The sequence below is a fragment of the Zootoca vivipara genome, chromosome 5 (genome assembly GCF_963506605.1).
Source record: "Zootoca vivipara chromosome 5, rZooViv1.1, whole genome shotgun sequence".
NCBI lineage: Eukaryota > Metazoa > Chordata > Lepidosauria > Squamata > Lacertidae > Zootoca > Zootoca vivipara.
In genome coordinates, this window is record NC_083280.1 from 70,672,763 (window position 1) to 70,692,354 (window position 19,592).

At 42.8% G+C, this 19,592-nt stretch overlaps 1 protein-coding gene across 1 annotated transcript in view; it reads left to right on the forward strand.

Annotated features, from left to right (window-relative positions):
• The window catches only part of CDH23 (cadherin related 23), a 398,194-nt gene that overhangs the window by 8,290 nt on the left and 370,312 nt on the right, over positions 1 to 19,592 (forward strand). Inside the window, exon 2 of the mRNA XM_060274909.1 lies at positions 15,224 to 15,295. Within this exon, the coding sequence (XP_060130892.1) occupies positions 15,229 to 15,295 (67 nt within the window). The 5' untranslated portion in view covers positions 15,224 to 15,228. The remainder of the gene's footprint in view (positions 1 to 15,223; positions 15,296 to 19,592) is intronic.

A 19,592-nucleotide genomic window follows, 5' to 3' on the forward strand; every position in this document is an offset into this window, starting at 1 on the left:
GAGTAGAAAATGTAGAGGAATTCTCCCCCTAGGCACTGACAGTAATGGAATAATCAATCTGCTATTACTATTGCATGAGGCCATTTTTCCTCCCCTCAAAGGTACTTGGAATGTTGACTCAGTGGAACAAGATGAGGTCTGGTCATGCCTAGCATGCTCCCCTGGCTCTCAGGATCTCTCACTGAGTGCCATAAGCTCATTCTGTGAGATCTTCCTGGAGAGAAAAATGAAGTAAAGATTAGCTCAAGGAGATGATTAGACAGCAATCTTATCCTTTCCTTTTTTGAATGTGAGTTGTTTTGTAAAATCACTCCAGCATGACAGTTGTATTAGGATTTTGCGACAAGATGTACCCGCATCGCACAGGTTTATGACTTGTAGACAGCAGGGATACCAGGGAACAGTTTGGAAAATCTGTAGCATGCAAAGTAATGCGCATGCAAAGTAATGCGCATAAGCAGTGAACATAGTTTTTGGAATGTGGCACAATCAAATCCAATTGAATGGTCAATATTTGGTCACATTTCACTCAAATGCAATATATATTGCTACTTAATCCCCACAGGTTCAAGTGTGATAAGTCCTTTGCTTAGCCATCCCTTCAAGCAATGGCACACACCTGCATATAATATAGACAGCTGGGTTTTTTTTTTTTTTTGACGTTTCTGTTGTCACAAGGGGGGAGCCTATATGCCAGTTGGCCAAATTGCCTATAACTACATAGCATTGCAAAGCAGCAGCCGGGTTGGCCTAGATAACTAGAATCCAAGCTTAACAGAGACTGGTGGGCAGTGAATGTGTAATAGCCTGCATTCTCTCTCTCTCTAGTGCCTAGTTTTCCAACAAGCCTCTTAGATAAACTCTTGCAATGAGAGGCATAGGTAGCAGATACTGCAATGCATGACGCAATTAGCAAACATCTTCCTTTTTAAAAATTCTATTGATAGAATAATACCAAAAAGCCCACAAAAGGTAGAGTTAAGATGTACATTTAGATCATGTTAAAATGCCAAAAACTGAAGTGATTTGGCAATCATCTTTAGCGCTTCTGACCCCACTACGCTTAAGGAAGGGACACTATTTCAGATTTCATTTGGAGAGGTCTGTAAGGGAGTTCTAGTAAAGTTCAAAGGTCTGGTCTTGAATATGTTCAAGATAGTATTGCAAAAGTGTATACAAAGAATGTGTGGCATTTTCGTCCTCTTCCCTATCACTATTGCTATAGCCATGTTAACATGACAAAAATGGCTATAGCATTATTATTATAATTAATAATTGTGATTTCTGACTTTGGTATGAATATGAGGCATAAAAACCCACATAATTGCTCATAAAAATGGGGTAGTAGTCAACTAAGTTTTACTCAGAGTAGACCCTCTGAAATTAATGGGCCTAACTTAGTCATGATCATTTATTTCAGGGTTTCCAGCTCTCTTTGGACTACAACTCCCATCACCCCTAGCTAACTGGACCAGTCGTCAGGGATGATGGGAATTGTAGTCCAAAAACCATCTGGAGACCCAAGTTTGGGAAACCCTGATTTATTTCAATGGGCCTGCTCAGAGTAAAACAGGCCTGGTGGCTAAAAATAGCACAAATGGCTAGTCTTACACATGTGCCATACAGGTCAGGAGCTCTAACTGTGCTATGTATACTTATCTCTCCATATTATGGAACACAGTGCCTTTTTTTGTGGTGGGAACAGATCTATCCATTCAGCATGAGATTGTAAACATTACGGTGCAGTGGTAAGGTCACCCCAGGCATGCCATTTTCAGCAGGTGAAAGGTAACTTACACCTTGGCTCTCATTCTGTTCAGGGTCTTAGACAGAGTCTTGAATTAAGAAAGAAGCTCATACTCTTTGGTGTTAGACTGAAAGATGCAAAATGGTTAGTGAAGCTGTATAGTTGACCAGTTGAACAGACAGTGTAGAAAAAGCCGCCACTGACTAATGTGTTTGACTCACTTGAATTGTGAGGCTCTTCCAGAAGTGTCGGTGCTGCACTGCTATTCATGGCACACATAGCTTGGTGTCTGCTTTATGGTGTAAACTTCTGCTAGTGAACAGGCTGGGTAAGTTTTTTCAGGTTTCTGTGTGAAGGATTCTCCATAGCTCCTAGACAGACTGTGGCATTCCTCTGCTGAAAAGTACATCTGTCGCTATTCAACACATCTCTGCATGTGTAACAGAATACCTTCCCCGTTTTCACTAATTCATCACATGGGTTTTAATTACTAAAATGTCCAAAAACCTAGTTTCACATTATATGTGAAAATAGGTAAAAAGGTAAAGGAAGTAAAGGACCCCCGGACAGTTAAGTCCAGTCAAAGGTGACTGTGGGGTTGTGGCGCTCATCTTGCTTTCAGGCCAAGGCAGCCAGCGTTCGTCCACAGACAACTTTCTGGGTCATGTGGTCAGCATGACTAAACCGCTTCTGGCGCAACGGAACACCGTGACGGAAACCAGAGCGCACGGAAATGCCGTTTACCTTCCCGCCACAGCGGTACCTATTCATCTACCTGCACTGGCATGCTTTTGAACTGCTAGGTTGGCAGTATATGTGAAAATAGCATTGTAGAGCCCCCCATATACAGCACATGTGGGAAAGTTCCTATCATGGGGTCACAACAACCATGGTCTCAAAAGTTGGCTTGCTTCTGACCATGTAATACCTGTTATGGTACCTTGTGCTATTATAAAACTCCAGAAGTAGCAGAGAGATACATGGAAAGTAAGTGACTCTTCATTTCTAGCCAGGTGCAGGGCATAGGTCCAAGCAGATGATGTCACCAGGGGCTGGAACTGTGTTTAGTACCCTGGATTGCAGCTGCCTAAATCTGCCTTGTGGTCATTGGCTCAACCAAAGGATCACAAAAGCTTACAGGCCTGGTTACAGATCCACAGGCTCATCACCTGCAACCTCCAGTGAGCTCAATGATTCTAAGCATTACTGAGTGTGGCAACAATCCCTCTCCTTTCACATTTGCTGAGCTGGAGGCTATTACACGGGAGATCCTGAGAACCAGGGATTTCAACTTTTGCTTTGTGCAGATAGTTGCATTAGGTAGATCCTGTCATGTGGATCTTCCCCAAGGCAAGAAGAAAGAGAGAAAGCGAGAGAGAAATGAAGGAAGGAAGGAAGGAAGGAAGGAAGGAAGGAAGGAAGGAAGGAAGGAAGGGTTGCTCCTTTAAAAAAGAGAGAGCATGTGTTGTCACTGGAATAAATATGTGATTTAGACCTCAGCTGCTCTGGCTTCTATTCATAGTAGAAAACTTAATTGTAGCTAGAGACTGACAGGTTAAAAATAAGAGAGAGCAGGCAAGCTCTCTCTTGAATAAAAAGATTAAGAGTAACAGAGTGATTTACTAGCTATATTAGATTAACTGCTATGGCACTGGAAGAAAAAGCCCTGGTTAAAGTTTCCTGAACATTCAAAGAGAGGACAAGAGCAGAATAAAAACAACACTGCAGATTCGAATGGAGCCCCAAGTGGGACTGCTAGTGGTATATGCAGCTAGTCTCTCTCTGTGTGTGCAGAACCTGTTGAGGACCAGAATTCAAACCAAGTACTAGGATGCAAGCTGATACCATTGTTTACATTGCCATTGTAACTGCTACAGAATAAAAGTAAGAGAGGTTCTAAAGCCTGCATTAACAGGGCTACAGATACAAAATCACATTCTGTATATTTTCTTAATTGATTGATCCAGAGTAATTTCATCCTCAAGAATTGAGTAGCTCTGGGGGGACTAATTTGAGTAATCAATGTAACAAGTTTTCAGAGTTTAGGATCCCCACACTGCTGAAATCATGAGCACCCATTCTTGTTTGTAATACTTCTCAAGCAATTTGTTAGCCACATGGGCTGCAAAGGCAACACTGGAAATGTTTGTGATTATACCCAAGGAGAAAGTAATAAAAATAGTAAAAGCCTTGTCCTGTTTGCAATTTGCCGCCTTCTAACCCTCAACGAACATTGAGTGTGTCCCCCACTTATGGTTCTATCCTGCCCTTTTTTTAAAGGAGCTTAGGATATTGCCAATGGGAGTTTTCCTGTTCTAGGTTCACAACAGCCCTATGAGAGGACTTAGGTTGAGGGGGTGGGTGGTTAGCCAAAGGTCATTCACTGACCCTCATGGCTGAATTTGAACTTGGACCTCTTCAGTCACAGCCCAACTCTCTGCCTCAGATGGCTTTCTACCCACTTACTGTTTAAAATCTATGGTCAGAATTCAGAATTTTGTGAGTAGGCTTCTGTGAGTGCAGAAAGACCTCATTTTCCTCTCCTTCCCCCTTCAGCTTCCACATGCCCCCAAATCTTCTCCCAGTGGTCCTCCAGCCATTTATTATGTTGAATATAACCCTATACACCAGGAGTTTGAACTTGAGGAGGAATTGCCCCAACACAAATACACACAACTGTGATTGGGTCAGAAGAAATCTCCCTTCCTGAGAAAAGAGGTTCATATTTTTCACAGATGGTATCTGAATCACATTATAATTTGGAACTAAATGTCAGAGTGATCTGAAGAATGAATAACACGAAATTGAAAAGCTTAAGGGAGGTAGCTTTTCAGAGTTTGTATTCTTTTATTTGTCACTTACTAGGGAAAAAGTTGATCTGTTTCAGATGGCGTATCTCGCCGTCACAGGTAAGCTTAAGGAACAGGGCTGTGGTCTTGCTGGGCTCCTTATTGTTGAAGTTGGTTGTTAAAAACATGCCAGCTGTGAATCAGGATTCTGTTACACTATGGAAATGCAACAGCTGAAATTACTTTTACCGTAAAAGGGTTGGTCAAAGTTGAATGATTCATGAATGAAAGAACTGTAAACGAGAATTTTCAGGTGGACTGACCGAAATAATGCAATACTATATCAGCTGTGGGGAATATTTGGATGACCTCTGTGGATCTGACACATTAATTGAGTAAAGCAGGCACTCTTATTAAGACCGATTATAAATGTGTTTGCTTGTGTGTGAAGGTTTTGGAACTATTAATATTAAGTTGTGAACATTGTCCATCTCTGATTTAAAAAGTGGACTGCAACAGGAGCTGTCCCCACTGGAAGTGCTGAATTCATTGCTGCAAGCCACAGAGCCAATTGTGTTGAGACAAAACTTGCTCTAATGTGTGGCTTGTTGCTGTGGAGTGTTTGGGGCATCAAACAGCCTCAAAAATATGACCTGCCATTAAAATTCTGGTTATTACTGAGCACTAATCAAGTAACTGGAAATAAGCATGATGATCAATTGACTGGAAGGGACTGCAGGTATGTCATGGAATATGGACAATAAAGAATGATTATTGAGATTTTTCACAGTGAGCTTCCCCTGATGGACATTAGACCAAACAAAACTTCAGAACCATTTTTTTGCTCACATATCCAACTATGCAATTTAATGAGTAAATTCATTTCCCCCCTTCTTGTCTTGAAATCTTTTTTACATCCATCTCTTCCGCATGTGTTCTGCTTTCAAACTTCCTTCTTCTATATTGCTTTGGCTCCCCCTGCCTTTTTGTTTCATCTTTTTTCTGTCTTCTGGATTGTTGCTGTTTTTAACTCTTTGCTTTTATATTATTTTTCTCCAGTTTCCTTCCAACTTCTCAAAACACTTTCAGTTCTTTTTTCTATTACTGCCCTCCAAAACAACAACAACAACAACAACACACACTTCATATTGTTTTTGACTGGGCAGCAGAGTCTCACAAGGGGCACAAAGTAACATCTCCCACTCACCCTACCTCCTAGTTTAGAGTTCCCATGCTATAGTCTGGGGTTCAGCCTCCTTTCCAGTCCATCACTCCTTTTACGTTATTACAGCAACCTTGTAGTGCACACTGTGTTTGATCCTTAAAGGATGGCAACCGTCTCTTCCCTTAACCTCCTTTGCTTCTGGGAACAAAATGCGCTGAGGCTCCTTGCTGATACTTACTGATACTCCTTGTGCCATAGCAGCAGCTAACTCCCCAGTGTTTTCAACTTTTCTCATGACTTTTGATTGCAAGGGTGGTGAAGGACAATGGCACGGAGGCAGCTGACATGCCAGGGCCTGAGGCAGGCTGGTTTTGAAGAATGAAGGAGTGAAGGAGTGGAAAAAGTGTTGGCATCAACCTTTTTGATGACTGTGCCTGCCGCACTAAGAATTCACACACCTTCATGTTTTGAAAACTGAGCCTGTAAAGTAAAATCTGGGTGTTGCTGCAGAATCCTGCAGAAGTGCTGCCTTCCCAGATTATATTTTTAGCTTTCACTTTGGGGCGGGGTGTGTTGTGTGCATCGTATTAGTCATTTTATTTGATATGCTTTTCACCACTTCCAAACCCGTTTTTTTTTGTTTTGTTTTTGTTGCATTCACCAGTTGCAATACCTTCAGCATATTTGTCCTTGCAATATTCTTTGTGACTCAACTCTCTCCCTCCTGAGATCGGGGTGGGAAAGAGGACACACACATTGTATGTAAATTTACCTGATTGCAATTGCAGAACCTATTTGTTCTATTTGCTAAAATGCCTCTCCATATGCTGCAAAGAATTCCAGCCATGCTGACTTTGGTACTTTGAGGTATTGATGGTTTCTCAGTTGTCCCTTTTCACTAACCCCCAATTTCGCTTTGACTATGACTGATTAGCCATGGCATGCCCATGGTGTTCCTGTTTCAGACAGACCATCACCCTGATTAGCCTTGAAGAGCCTATAGCAGCAAAGAGCCTCTCCCTAAGAGTTAAGTGAGCTTTGTTCAAAAGCAGCAAGGAGCCTCTTGATTTAGATTACATTTTATGTGGAGCTTTCATCGCTCAGGCTGTCCAAGGTAAGCTGTTGCGTACCTCTCCCCCACCCACGCCTTTAAAGTCAACGTGTGGTCTTTCACCCCATTGAAGAAGCTCCTGTTAAAAAAAAAAACTGTGGCACTTTCTTTTCAAAAAAAGTATGCAAATATCAACCTGATTTAAAAATGTTTAGACACTGAGAAAGAATTAAGTATTTCTTGTCTATGCAGCTAATACTTGGTGTGTGCATAGATTACAACATGGAATTCGGATTTAATAGTCAAAGAGCAGTAGAGCTGCAATGCAGGAATCACAATAAAAGCATCTGTGGGATGTATGGGAATGTAGTTAGTAAAAAAAAAAGTAAAGTAAAAGAAATTGATTTTTATTTTATTTTATTTGCCTTGGAGATGAGGTGGAAAACCCTTTTGGCACCACAGTATCGCAGTAGGGGACCCATAGGCTAAGCCATTTTAATAATAATAATAATAATAATAATAATAATAATAATAATAATAATAATTTAAAACGACAAATTATGGAAAGGTCTTGCAGGCTCACAGAAGCCTCTTAGGAGACAGATATCACTCTTGGGTTGGTTAACCACCCTGTTCTATTCCAAAACCATTATGAAGTTAGTTTCCCTTTGTGAGTCTGAGCATAGAATTACTAAAAGTGAACGTGGCAGTCACTATTTACATCATGTATATATTGAATTGGACTAAGGTCTTTCAGACCTAAAAAGTTGGGTTCCCACAGAGGCTTACAAAATCTTTTTTCATAAGCCCAACACAGAGGCTGATGTTCCTTGCAATGCCTGAAAACCTATACAGATTTGGTGGTGTTTTTTTTTTTTGACCAGAAGTCTCTCATATCTATTGTGACAGGAAAAGCCTTATCACTTTGAAGTCAATGGGAGGGTTAGCATTGACTTCAATTGAATGAGGCTTTATTCAAGGAAAGTGCTACAAGAGCAAAACCAGAACATTTCCCCCCTAAATTAGTGCACTTGTAAGGCAGTATGCAGCACTGCTCATTTCCACCCCTCCATTACATGCCATTTCATAGGATTTTCTTTTTTGCTCTGAATTTTTGCTTATAACCTAAAAAATGTTCCATAAAGTGAAAAGAAGAGTGGACTTTTGTGTGTTAGGAAGGTGGCTTCCTTCTGTAATAAAGGAGTGTTTCTCAAACAGTGGGCAGGGAACCATCCAGGGCTTCCTTGCTTCCTCCACTTGCTAGCACCAGCAACTCCCAACATGCTAAATAAAATGAGCTGGAAGATAACAGATATTTGGGTTTAGGGGGGGAATGAGGTCCCCCTTTTCTAAAGGGAAAGGGCCAGAGAAACTTTTGAATGACAGGTAAAACATTACAACAACAACAACAACAGCAGCAGCAGCAGCAGCAGCAGCAACAACAACAACAACAACCTCGGACTAGAATAGCGGGAAATGGGAAAAGAAAGCTGTTACAGGAGGAAGACGTGAATGTAAAAGGAGCAGGGAGGAGAGAAGCAGACAGTCGGAGGGGAACAGAAGACAAGTGTGAAAGGAGGAGAGAGGAAATGGCAGGAGATGAGCAAAAATACTTTGAGCAGCATGCACAGGGGAGGGGGAATAAATTTTTTTAAAAGCCTGCTTTAGAGCCTGCTTTAGAGCCTGCTTTAGAGCCTGCTTTAGAGCCCTTGGTGCAGCAAATCCTGGTGAGAATGGGGAGGCTGAGTCAGAACTCCATTTCCTTGCCACATGGAAATTGCTGTGGCAAAGAATTCCCAAAGAGGGGTCAAATTACAGTATAAAATTGCGTAAGTAATTGCCATCTGGTTATGGTAAACTCTGGCTCCGTATGCTGCCATTTTGTTATTAGCGTCATCTCCTGTGCGGCCGTTTTGTGATTGGAGGGCCTCAGTCATTGTTGGTTCTCTCAAGTGGGCTCTAGGGGGAGGGAGAGAGAGAGAGAGAGAGAGAGAGAGAGAGAGAGAGAGAGAGAGAGAGAGAGAGAATGAATCACTGTATTAAGAGTGTAGACCAGGTATCCCCAAACTTCGGCCCTCCAGATGTTTTGGACTACAATTCCCATCTTCCCCGACCACTGGTCCTGTTAGCTAGGGATCATGGGAGTTGTAGGCCAAAATATCTGGAGGGCCGCAGTTTGGGGATGCCTGGTGTAGACAATAGGGCAGATGCACAACTCTGTGTAGCCAGAGTGGCAGGGTGCACATGCAATCTAAAAGGTGGTGCTGGGAACTTTGTGGGAGTCTCCACACTCCCCAAGAAAAATAACACCACCTGTGGAGTTATAGGATCATTGTGCCAAACGTGAAGTTGCCCTACATTGAGTCCACCTGGTCCATTGTTTCATCTGGCCCAAAGCTACTATCTATTTCAATTGGCAGCATATCTGACAGGCGTTTTGCAACACAGAAATGTATGATATCCATTTGAAGTGGAGGTGCCAAGCTTATTCTGCATTCTTAAATGCACAGTTCTGCCACACAAATAACACCTTAAAGATACTGAGCAACTATTCCAAGTCTGTAATAGCTTTTGGCACCATGGCTGCAGAATAGTAGTCATACTTCTGTAATATCATATTTATCCTCTATATGAAGTGCCAGTGAACTATATTTATTAAGGGACCGTTTTTAATCACTATGGGCGGTGGGGGTAGGAGGTGAGATTCTTCTCTGGGAACAAATCTCATTTCCAAGAGTCCTTACAAAATGAGCCATAAAATTACAATATTTCAAAGTACTTCGTAATTCCAGTGCAGGCGGCTCTTCATCATGGAATATGAAGGCTCGGAAAATACAGAACTCATTAGATTAAAATAAACCACCTACTGCGAGGAAGAAAAGCTTATTTATCAATATCAATTTTGTTTCTGATTACCCTGCATGGCAATTTGTTACTACCAAGAATTATGATTTGGGTATCATTCAGTCCCAAATGAAAGTGTGTTTCCTGACTCTTAGTTTTAATTTCTTTTGAAATTTACTTAGTTTTAAGGCCGGTAGAAAATGATGGTTGGTAACTAAGTAACATGTCAACAAAAGACACAAAATGTTACAAAGCATGGAGTAAACTTAAATTAGCCATTCCTTGGCTTTTGGAATTACTGCTGATTTCCATTGTGGCTAATATAATCTTAGGTGGTAATAAAAGATTTAAGGCTAGTAACCTACGATCACCTTGATCGTTCTCATGCAAGGAATATAATAATACAGTCAGTGGGTCAATCCTCAGACTGACACAGACTCGGGAAGATGTGCTGACCCAAGACTGTATTAAAAAACAACAACCCAGGGGTGTTCTGTATGGCAATGTTTCTATTGAAGAGACAGAATTTTCCCGAGAGGAGAGCTGACATCTGGTAGCAGAGACCTGAAAGCAGAGAACAGAGGCTTAGATGTAATTGGACACACTGGTAAACTGATCTCTGCAGAAGAAAGTTTGTCACACTGATACCTGATCCTGGCCTTGCTACACTATTCAACCGAGAAGTAAAACAATCTCTAACAGAATGCTCTCTGGCAATTAGTAGGCATGGGTTCAGACTAGCGGTGCATCAGATCTGTTCCTCTTTTAGGGTGAACTTGCACCACTATGTCCCCCCACCCCAATAATAACATGGGCAGGAAATTAAGTGCTCCCTTAATTTTATATCCTGCATATGGTAAACTCAATGCTCAACAGTGGAGAGGTCGGGGGAAGTCCATACATAGGAAGGACCTTGTACGGCTGTCCACATATCATTTCCATGCAGTCTTTAATAAATAGGTTAATCTGCCATAGCTTTACTTTATCACTCAGTCTGAGCCCATTTTAACTGGCAAGGGTCTATTTTAACTGGAGGGGCAGCAAATTTAAAGGCACACTCATTTGTTAAGGCTCCTTTGATTCTAGTGTGTCCCTGTAATAAGGGATGGGGTTGGGGATTACAAAAGCTGGCCCTTCATTGGTGACTGGTTGAATTACTTAAATTTCACATGCCAGGTTTATTTGGCTTCTACTGGACTTCTTGGTAGTAACAGCACACCTTGTACAGGGATCAAAATTCTCATATATATATATATTTCATGTTATCTGGATTATCCAGCATGAACTAAAAGTCTTGTACCCATCTCAAAAATGGGTGGTTCAGTAATAATAGCATTTAAAACAAGAGAGGCAGCTTAATTACTACAAGCCTTTTAAACTTCTGTGGTCATACCCTCTGTAAACACTGTCCTGGATGGCTGTCATTGCAAAACCTGAAGCTAGAATCATCCCATAATAGCTTCCTAACCATATTTTGTGCTTTCTCACTCATATTGTAAAATAATAATTTGACAATGTTGCACAAGAAGATTATTTCCTTTTGATGTCAGAAAGAAGACAGATTAGCCTGAATTAATACTTCATCATGGCAAGCAGGCCTTTGAATTGGTAATTGGCATCGTCTGGTAGAGGATGTAGTAGTAACATGAGCAGTATACAATTTTTATGTCAAAATGTTGCAATTGTAAATCTATATATATATATATATAAATGTAAACTGGACATGTGGGTGTGTCTCCACTTTTCTCCGAAACCGCTTGACTGATTGCGTTCAAATTTTGACACAACGTCCCAAGAGAATATGAGAGTGACCCCATACTGTTTGCGTAGAAAGATGTCACACCTGGGCCACGTAAAAGCCCCAAAACCATGTGTTCCAGAACTCACAACTCAGACGAAAGTGCATACTGGGAGTACAGGAGAGGTTGCAAAACAGTGCCCTCTAGTGACGGCTACACTGGTACTGCACCTAGGAAAGCTTCCCTCTCCACAGCATCTTGGCTCGGCTTTCCAGACTGGGCCGAGTGGAGGTGGGGGTTCGCCTGGGTGGGGGATGGGGGGAGGAGGGGCGGGATAGGTCATGGGCCGGGACACGGTATGCCCAGCCACAGGGATAAGCCGGGGGGGAGGAGGGGGTGGCATACCTCAGGGGGTTGGGACAGGGTGGGGACAACCATAGGGATGAGCCAGGGGTGGGGGGAGGAGGGGATGGGATAGCTCATGGGTCGGGACAGGGTGGGGGGAGTCACAGGGATGTCCCTGTGTAAACAGAACACGCGTAAAACATTTCAACAAAATTAAGGGGGACTCTGAGGGGAGTCTGATGGGGGACTCTGAGGGTCCATTTAACAGACTGAGCCACAGCAACACGTGGCCGGGCCAGCTAGTGACAAATATATATATGGATTGGAAACCTATCTTATGGTGGCAAGTGTGTCTCAAGACTGAGCAGGGACTATGATACCTTGGAATTCAATATATTATTCTGGAATCCAGTAAATATCTCAGATTCAGACTAAAGATACCACTTATGGAGTGGGGTCTGTGAAGCTGCTTGAGTTCACATAAATGACTTGCATTTGCTTAACCTGAATTTCTGATTTTTCTTGTTTCTTTGGAGAGGCTGACCTCACCACCCTGTGTGCCATATCCTAACCTACTTTTGACAACCCCCTCCATTTCAAAAGCATTTGGGCATGTGCCGTTGCTGTGGTGTGCTTTCTTGGGGGTGGGGGAGGAAGTCTTAAAGCTATTGTGGCGTCATGTACCTAATTTCAGGTTTCTTAGGACTTGTTGCCATAGTTTTGGGAAATCACAGTAATAACAAATGCCGTCCAACAATCCCCATTCCTAACACCATGCCATTAAAAAGAAAAAGGAAAAGGAAAGATGCTTTCTAGATTGAAGCATCACCTGGGTGGAAACCTGAAACATTGATGAGTGCAGAATTCACAAGCAACTCTAAAGAACTGCTTGCATAATGTAAGTAATTTGTTTAGAATAGACAACACAGGACTAAAAGGGATGCTGCTGGTTCTGTCTTTGTAAATAATGTAAATTGCTTTTCTGCTTTTACTGCTTTTAAAGGATGCTCCAAGGGGCGAGGGTGGAGAGTAGAATTTTCTTTCTCTCCAAATCCAGCAAGCTGTCACTGAGGACTGGGCTTTCAGCATCTTCCTGTGCTGGAGTCACAGTTGGCTTTTTGGGGAGCACCGAATGCACCTCCTTGGTGAAGAGTTCTATCATCCAAATGGTTTCTTGCACCCAAATTTGAGTCTGCCTTTTGTACTCTGACCGTGTCAGGACTCTCAACAGCAGCCTGTGGTCAGAAACACAATGGCATTGGTCCGAGGATAGTAGGTGTCCCTGGAGTCAAAGCACAATAAAGCCTAAGCAAGCATGGTCCAAGAATCAGGGCAGGATGATGAGTCAGTGAAATGCATGGCATAATATGTAAGATTATTAAGAGCTTGGGAGTAGAAAGTCTTGTGTTGTTCCAGCATCTACGAGACCTAAACTGAGGGCTTATTTTGCCTGGTGCCCCAGATTCTGTCAAGGACCAGTGTTCCGACAACTAATTACTCCTGATCCCCAGAAGCCCATTTACTCATGAGCAGCTCTATTACGCTAGAAATGGGGTGAATAATCATTTGTTGGGTAACCACTTGAGCCTGGGATTTCTGGTCCGTAAGATAAAAATGCCGACCTAAACCACAGGAGTTCAGCACAGAATTCCATGCTATCTGAAAATATCATGGAAATGACAGAGACACCTATTTACTAATGCCCTACTTTTACAATTGTGGGTGGGTGCGCAAAATAACAAAATAACACGATGGTCTTGGTTCTGTACGCAAAATTAACAAACTCCATTCCCTAAAACAAAATGGTGATGGCTGATGCCAATATTGTTGTAGCAATTGGTTATGGAGAACTGGGGAGGGGGAGAATAGATCATTGAATGTGGGATGGTGGTGGGAATTATGTGAAGTTTGTGAAGCACAAGTAGCTGTTCGTCATGCCTTCCCATCCATTCAGTAATATGGATGTATAAATGGAGAGTGCAGATTCATGACAAAACTACGTCAAGGCCACACCAGGAAGAGGGACTCAACCGTTCAATAAAACCATATGGTTTCAATAAAACTATATTATGTAAGTGAATAAGTGTATGTGTATAATAGGCACAACGTCTACCCAATGGATCTTGCATTATAATTTTAGCCTATATTTTTTTTTTCAAAAAACCGAAACTCCAAAACCTGGTACTTCCTTGTGATTTGGAGTCTTGCTTTTCTTTCTTTATTGGAAGTGAGATGCTTTTGACTGATTTTTATTGTTGGGGAAACAACATAGACCCACGGCAACTTGATGCTTCTAAACATTGTGCTGCCATAATTCATTCTGTCTCCTGTACCACCAGCAGTGTAAGGAAATGTGTGCTCAAATAATCTATGCCTGTGATTTTCCTGGAGCCATAGTGGGACGCTCGCGTTGGTTTGCATGCTAATGTTCTTCCCGGCACATCACAGCTGTGCTCAGGTTGTGAAACAGCTAGCACCAATGATGTACCCTCTACCGAGTGCAGTGCAATAGGATTCCTTTTGCACAAGCCCCATCGAAACGAATGGGGTTTTCTTCTTGTTTATTCAATGCTCATTGAATTTAGTAAGGCTTGTGCTTTTGCTATCTGGCCTCGCACACACCTTGAATTGAATGAATAGACAAGGGCAGGGAAGATCCCTGGGAGACACCCACCAATTTATCCACTTCTATTGAGAACAAGCAAAGCTACTTGAGTAATCCTGCAAGGTTGCATTGCCTACACCTCATAATCTGTGTATTCAAGACCTCGGAACAATTTAACAGGATTAATAAAGTGTGATTGCTCCTATCAGTCTCTAGGTGGAGATCACTGACACAGTCTGGAAGCACAATTTCAGTGCTGTCTGTGCCTAGGCTGGAAGCCAGGCTAGCTGTACTCTTCTGCAAATGCAATTTTAATTATAATATTCATTATTCACAGCTGCATCAGTTCAGACTTTTCAATATTTGCTACCAAAGCAGCCAACGTTCTATGCCTTGCACATTTTGCTATCATCCACAGTCCATCATGAAACTCCAGTGTATAACAAAGTGGCCCTCAGTCAAACCATTTCTACCCTGTGTTCTAATGGATTCTTTAGAACTGCCCTGTGGGTTGGTGCTGGTTTGTAGACTGAGATCTTAATCTTTTCTCTCCCCCCCCTCCCCTAAATTCGGTTGTTGGGTGAGAAGCTTTTATTCCCCTTTCAGCAGCAAACATAGCACTTGCTGACACAGCAGTGTGTGTGTTTTAAGAGTAATGGATGCAGTGCCTCCTATGCAGCAACATGGGGCAGGTAAGGAAGCAGGATTGTATCAAAAAGAGCAATACTCTGCTGCAGAGCTGGGTTCATTGTGTGTGTGTGTGTGTGTGTGTGTGTAACTAATGTGCATTTTGTGCTCAACTTTTGAGTCCAATTTTTTTCCTGCCTCAATACATTCTGAGGTGTGATCCTAAGTTTCACTTGATGGCATGAGTGCACTTTGATTTAATTAAATAAAGGAGGACTGAAATGATCATGATCTCTGTTCTCCTATTTTAGGAACCATGGAGTGTCACTTTTCTGCCAGGATCATTTTCCTTGCCCTTCTGTTCTCGGAGTGGGTCTGCTTGGGTAAGTCTTTCGGTCATTGCTAATCTATTATTTCTTCTCCCCTTTCTTTTTTGCTTACTTGAGTACCAGTGGGTTCCTAGGGAAGGGTTGATGTAATCCCTGGCTAACTTCATCACTAGCCCAAATCTGAGGCCTTTTTTCTGCTTGTCATACCCAGGACATGTTTTACCACCGATGGTTATTATATCTTAAAATCTTTAATAGGTTGTCTCACTTTCAATTCTCCTTTCCATAATGCTAGAATTCACTCAGTCTGTTCAGCAGTAGCAAAATTGGTAGAGCATGAGACTCTTTATCTCAGGGTCATGGGTTCAAGCCCCATGTTGGGCAAAAGATTCCTGCATTGCAGGGGGTTGGACTAGATGACCCTTGGGGTCCCTTTCAACTCTAGAATTCTGTGATCATGCATGGTGCCTGGCTGATGATCTAGGATAAACATTTTGCCACATTCAGGCAGCTGAGTGATTAATATGGTTAATGTGTGAGAAAAGGCTCTGTATGAATTTGTCCTTCTGTGGAACTACTGGAATTTTGAATTACACAGAGAGAGAGGGCGGGGAGAGAGAGGGGGGGGAGGGAGAGAGGGAGAGAGGGAGAGAGGGAGAGAGGGAGAGGGAGAGAGGGAGAGAGGGAGAGAGGGAGAGAGGGAGAGAGAGAGAGAGAGAGAGAGAGAGAGAGAGAGAGAGAGAGAGAGAGAGAGAGAGAGAAATTAATAGATGAGGTTAACATTGCAGAGATAACAGTCTTTTTGAAGCTTTCAAAGTTCAGTTGTACAGAATAAGTTTTTATTGAGGTTCAGCAAGTTTACAAGCGTCCACACCTCCTGACAAAACAAGTCGAGCTAAATAACCACCCTGAGCTAAATAAGCATCTTATTCTAGGAAGCACCTGAGACTGCCTCCTTTTGTTCTACTGATCTTAGTGCTTTTCCCTCCCTCCTATGAGAAGCCTCATGCCTCTTCCAACAAGCCACACCTGCCAAAATGCCCTTAGAGCAATGTGATGCAGCAGGCTGTTGCTTTTGAGGCATTCCAGGAAGTGCAATGGCATAAAGAGGGGAGCCTTGTGCTGCTGTAAGCAGCCTGCATCTTTAAAAGAATAAAATAAAATAGAAAAAGCAGGGGAGGGGGAGAGAAAGCTTTGGCACCTTGTGAGGTAAGTAAAGTTGGTAACAACTGCTCCTGAATATTTTATGGATATTTTCCCCTGTCATGATTTTTTGGAAGGTTTTCATTTTGTTCATACCAACATATTAGGATTAAAATACAGTCAAACCTCGGTTTGTGACCACCTCCGTTTGTGACCCCTTCGGTTTCCGACCACCGCGGACCTGGAAGTGTTTACATCCGGGTTCCGCGGCGCTTGGATGCGCGGAAGCAATCTGTGCAGCGCACGCATGCGCAGAAGCGCTCTATCGGTGCTTCACGCATGCGTAGGTGCGTGCCTTCGGCGAGCGACCAATTTGAGGAGCGACCGGCTCCGCAGAACGGATTGCGGTTGCAAACCGAGGTACCATTGTAACAGCAACAGCAACAATGGCACAACTCTGGTGTGTGCCCTTCAGTTAATCACCCTGCCTCGCCCATGTGGGAGGATTCTGTAATTAAGCACAAACCTTAAACTAAGGGAAGGAATTCAAAGTTTGATTCTCGGGACATGATTTAGCTGCTATTTGTGTTAGTTACTTCAATACAATTGTGTTAATGGTCAGAAGTTGTTGTATCTAGTGACAACTACAAGATTCCTGGTTTTCCCAACTGCAATGGGAGCAATGTGATAATTGTCACAGGATGGCAATTGTTATTGACTTCAGATTCCTAACTTCAAATGTAGGAACTGGGAAAACGCTTGGATTCGAAGGTGGCTCAGTATAAGGTGTAAGTAAATTCGGAACAACCCTGCCACCCAATTAGCAGTTGTCAACAATGAAATAAGGGCTAGTTGGTATTGCCACTGCTAGAGAAGTAGAGCCCCAATAAAAGAGCTTTCCACATAGTGAAAGTGTCTTGCGAAATCATCCATTTGTGTGAAGATTTATATTTATTTATCATATTCTGGGAAACATGCATTTTCCATTATACAATAAAATCTATTCTTTTTTTTTGCACATAAAGTGCCTTATGGTGGCATATCCAAATGAAAAACGAACAGTGTGAATCAAAAATGTTCTGCTTTGGTCATTTACCATTTCTTGTCTAATGGTAAGTGAGCTGGCAGTGGCTAGCCAGGAAAGAGATCTTGGGAAGATGGTGGATAGCCCAATGAAAATGTCAATCCAGTGCATGGTAGCTTTTGAAAATGGCATATTCCATGCCAGGGGTACTTAGGAAAGAGATTGGAAATAAAGCTGCCAGAATTGTAATGACTTTATGGAAATGTACAATTCAGCCACATCTGGCATACTGTCTATGGTTCAGGTCTATGGTTCACCCTGTCTCAAAATGGATATTGTAGTTAGGGTTGCCAGACTCAATAGAGGACAGGACTTCTGTGCCTTTACTTGCCCTGCTCTCTTTTGAGTCTGGAAATATTAAAAGAGAAACCAGCAGACCCTTTGCTTGGAAATTAAACAAAGGGTCTGCTGGTTTCTCTTTAAGGTTTTCCAGATTCAAAAGAGAGCAGGGCAATGAAAGGCACAGAAGTCCTGTCCACTATTGAGTCTGGCAACCCTAGTTGTAGAGCTAGAAAAGGCTTCACATAACCCTGTCCAAGCCATTTGGTCAGGAACAATCCCTGGGGTCTTCTTTCCATTTGGGATCAGGCTGGTGTGGGATGGTTGTGAATGGTGGTTTGGGGTGGGGTGCTTACCTGACCTCCTGGCTGCCACTCATGAGCCTTGTGGATACATATGGAGGGAGAGGTCTGGTGGGGGAGGAGTGGGAAGAGATGGGGAATCTGGTGGAATCTGACCCTGGGAGGGCCCAGCAGAATGAGAAGTGTTCATTGAGACCTGCTGGAGGTCTCTGCTGTTCCCACTCTGTTTCCTGGTAAGCAGCAGTGACTTCACTATCAGGAGGGCAGGTAAGCACTGCCACCCCATCCCACCCTCTGCTACTTGGTGTGGAGACTGGGAGAGAGGACCTTCTTGGTTGCCACCTCTCACGATTGGAATTCACTCCCCAGAGAAGCTCACCTGGCACCAACTTTGAGGTCCTTTTAGTGTCCGGCAAATATTTATTTGTCGCTGTCCGTGGTACTGTGTCTTTAGCTTTCCTGTGTGTGTGTGTGTGTGTGTGTGTGTGTGTGTGTGTGTGTGTGTGTAATATCTGCTTCTTCACTGCTTTTATATAGCGATGATGACCTGGAAGTCTTGCTGCACTGGAGGGGCTGACTATAAGTAGACAATAAGGTGCATGAATTTTGTCTGTCAGCAACTATTTGCCACAGTGGTCAGATGCAACCAGTATGTTACTGAAAACCAGTTGCTGCGGAGCAATAAATAGGAGAGTGCTGTTGCTTGCATGCCCTTCTTGCACACTTTCTCAGGGCATCTGGTTGGCTGCTCTGAGAAATGAGTTACTGAAATAGATGGGCCATTGCTATGATTCAGCAGGGCTTCTATTGGGATGTTCTTGCCATTCTGAATGCTCTTCTGCAACTCAGAATGAGTAACTTGGTTGGGTACACATCATGTCAAGACTCCCATGATAGCACTCTTGCTATATCCAGATAGGGTGCTTATTTTCTGGAAACCATGTGATACTGGAAATGCAGGGCTACAGACCACTAGTGTTCGTTCTCTCTCTCTCTCTCTCTCTCTCTCTCTTTCTCTCTCTCTCTCTCTCTCTCTCTGTGTGTGTGTGTGTGTGTGTGTGTGTAAAAGAAAGAGAGAGAGGAGTGGAGGAATGAGTGATGGCTGTTAGTTTGGTGTAGCTTATTGTATTTTCCTTCCCACTATAAACTGCAGCAAGACAGATCTTTTTCCCCCCTTCCAAGCTGTGCATGCACACTGATTCAGTTCAGTACAGCAAGAGCTGAGTCTCCAGTGAAGTGGCATATATCCTATGCTAGCCTTAAGGGTCCCTTCTTCTTCCTCCTCCTCTTATTTTTCATCGTCACAGGAGTAGCTTGGCCATAGCCAGGTATATGCCTTTTAAACTATGCAAGTCATGAGTTGGGGGGGGACCCTATCCAGTTGTACTATTTACTATCTTAGTGCTTGACTGGAGAAGGAATCTGTAGCTGCTTTGGCTTCTTAGCAGCACAGAATAAAGGTGAGGGCAACTTTTGGTGCTGCAAAGGGAGTTGGAGATGCTGGAGGAAGCTATGAACTAAGGAGCGCAGCCGAACACTCAAT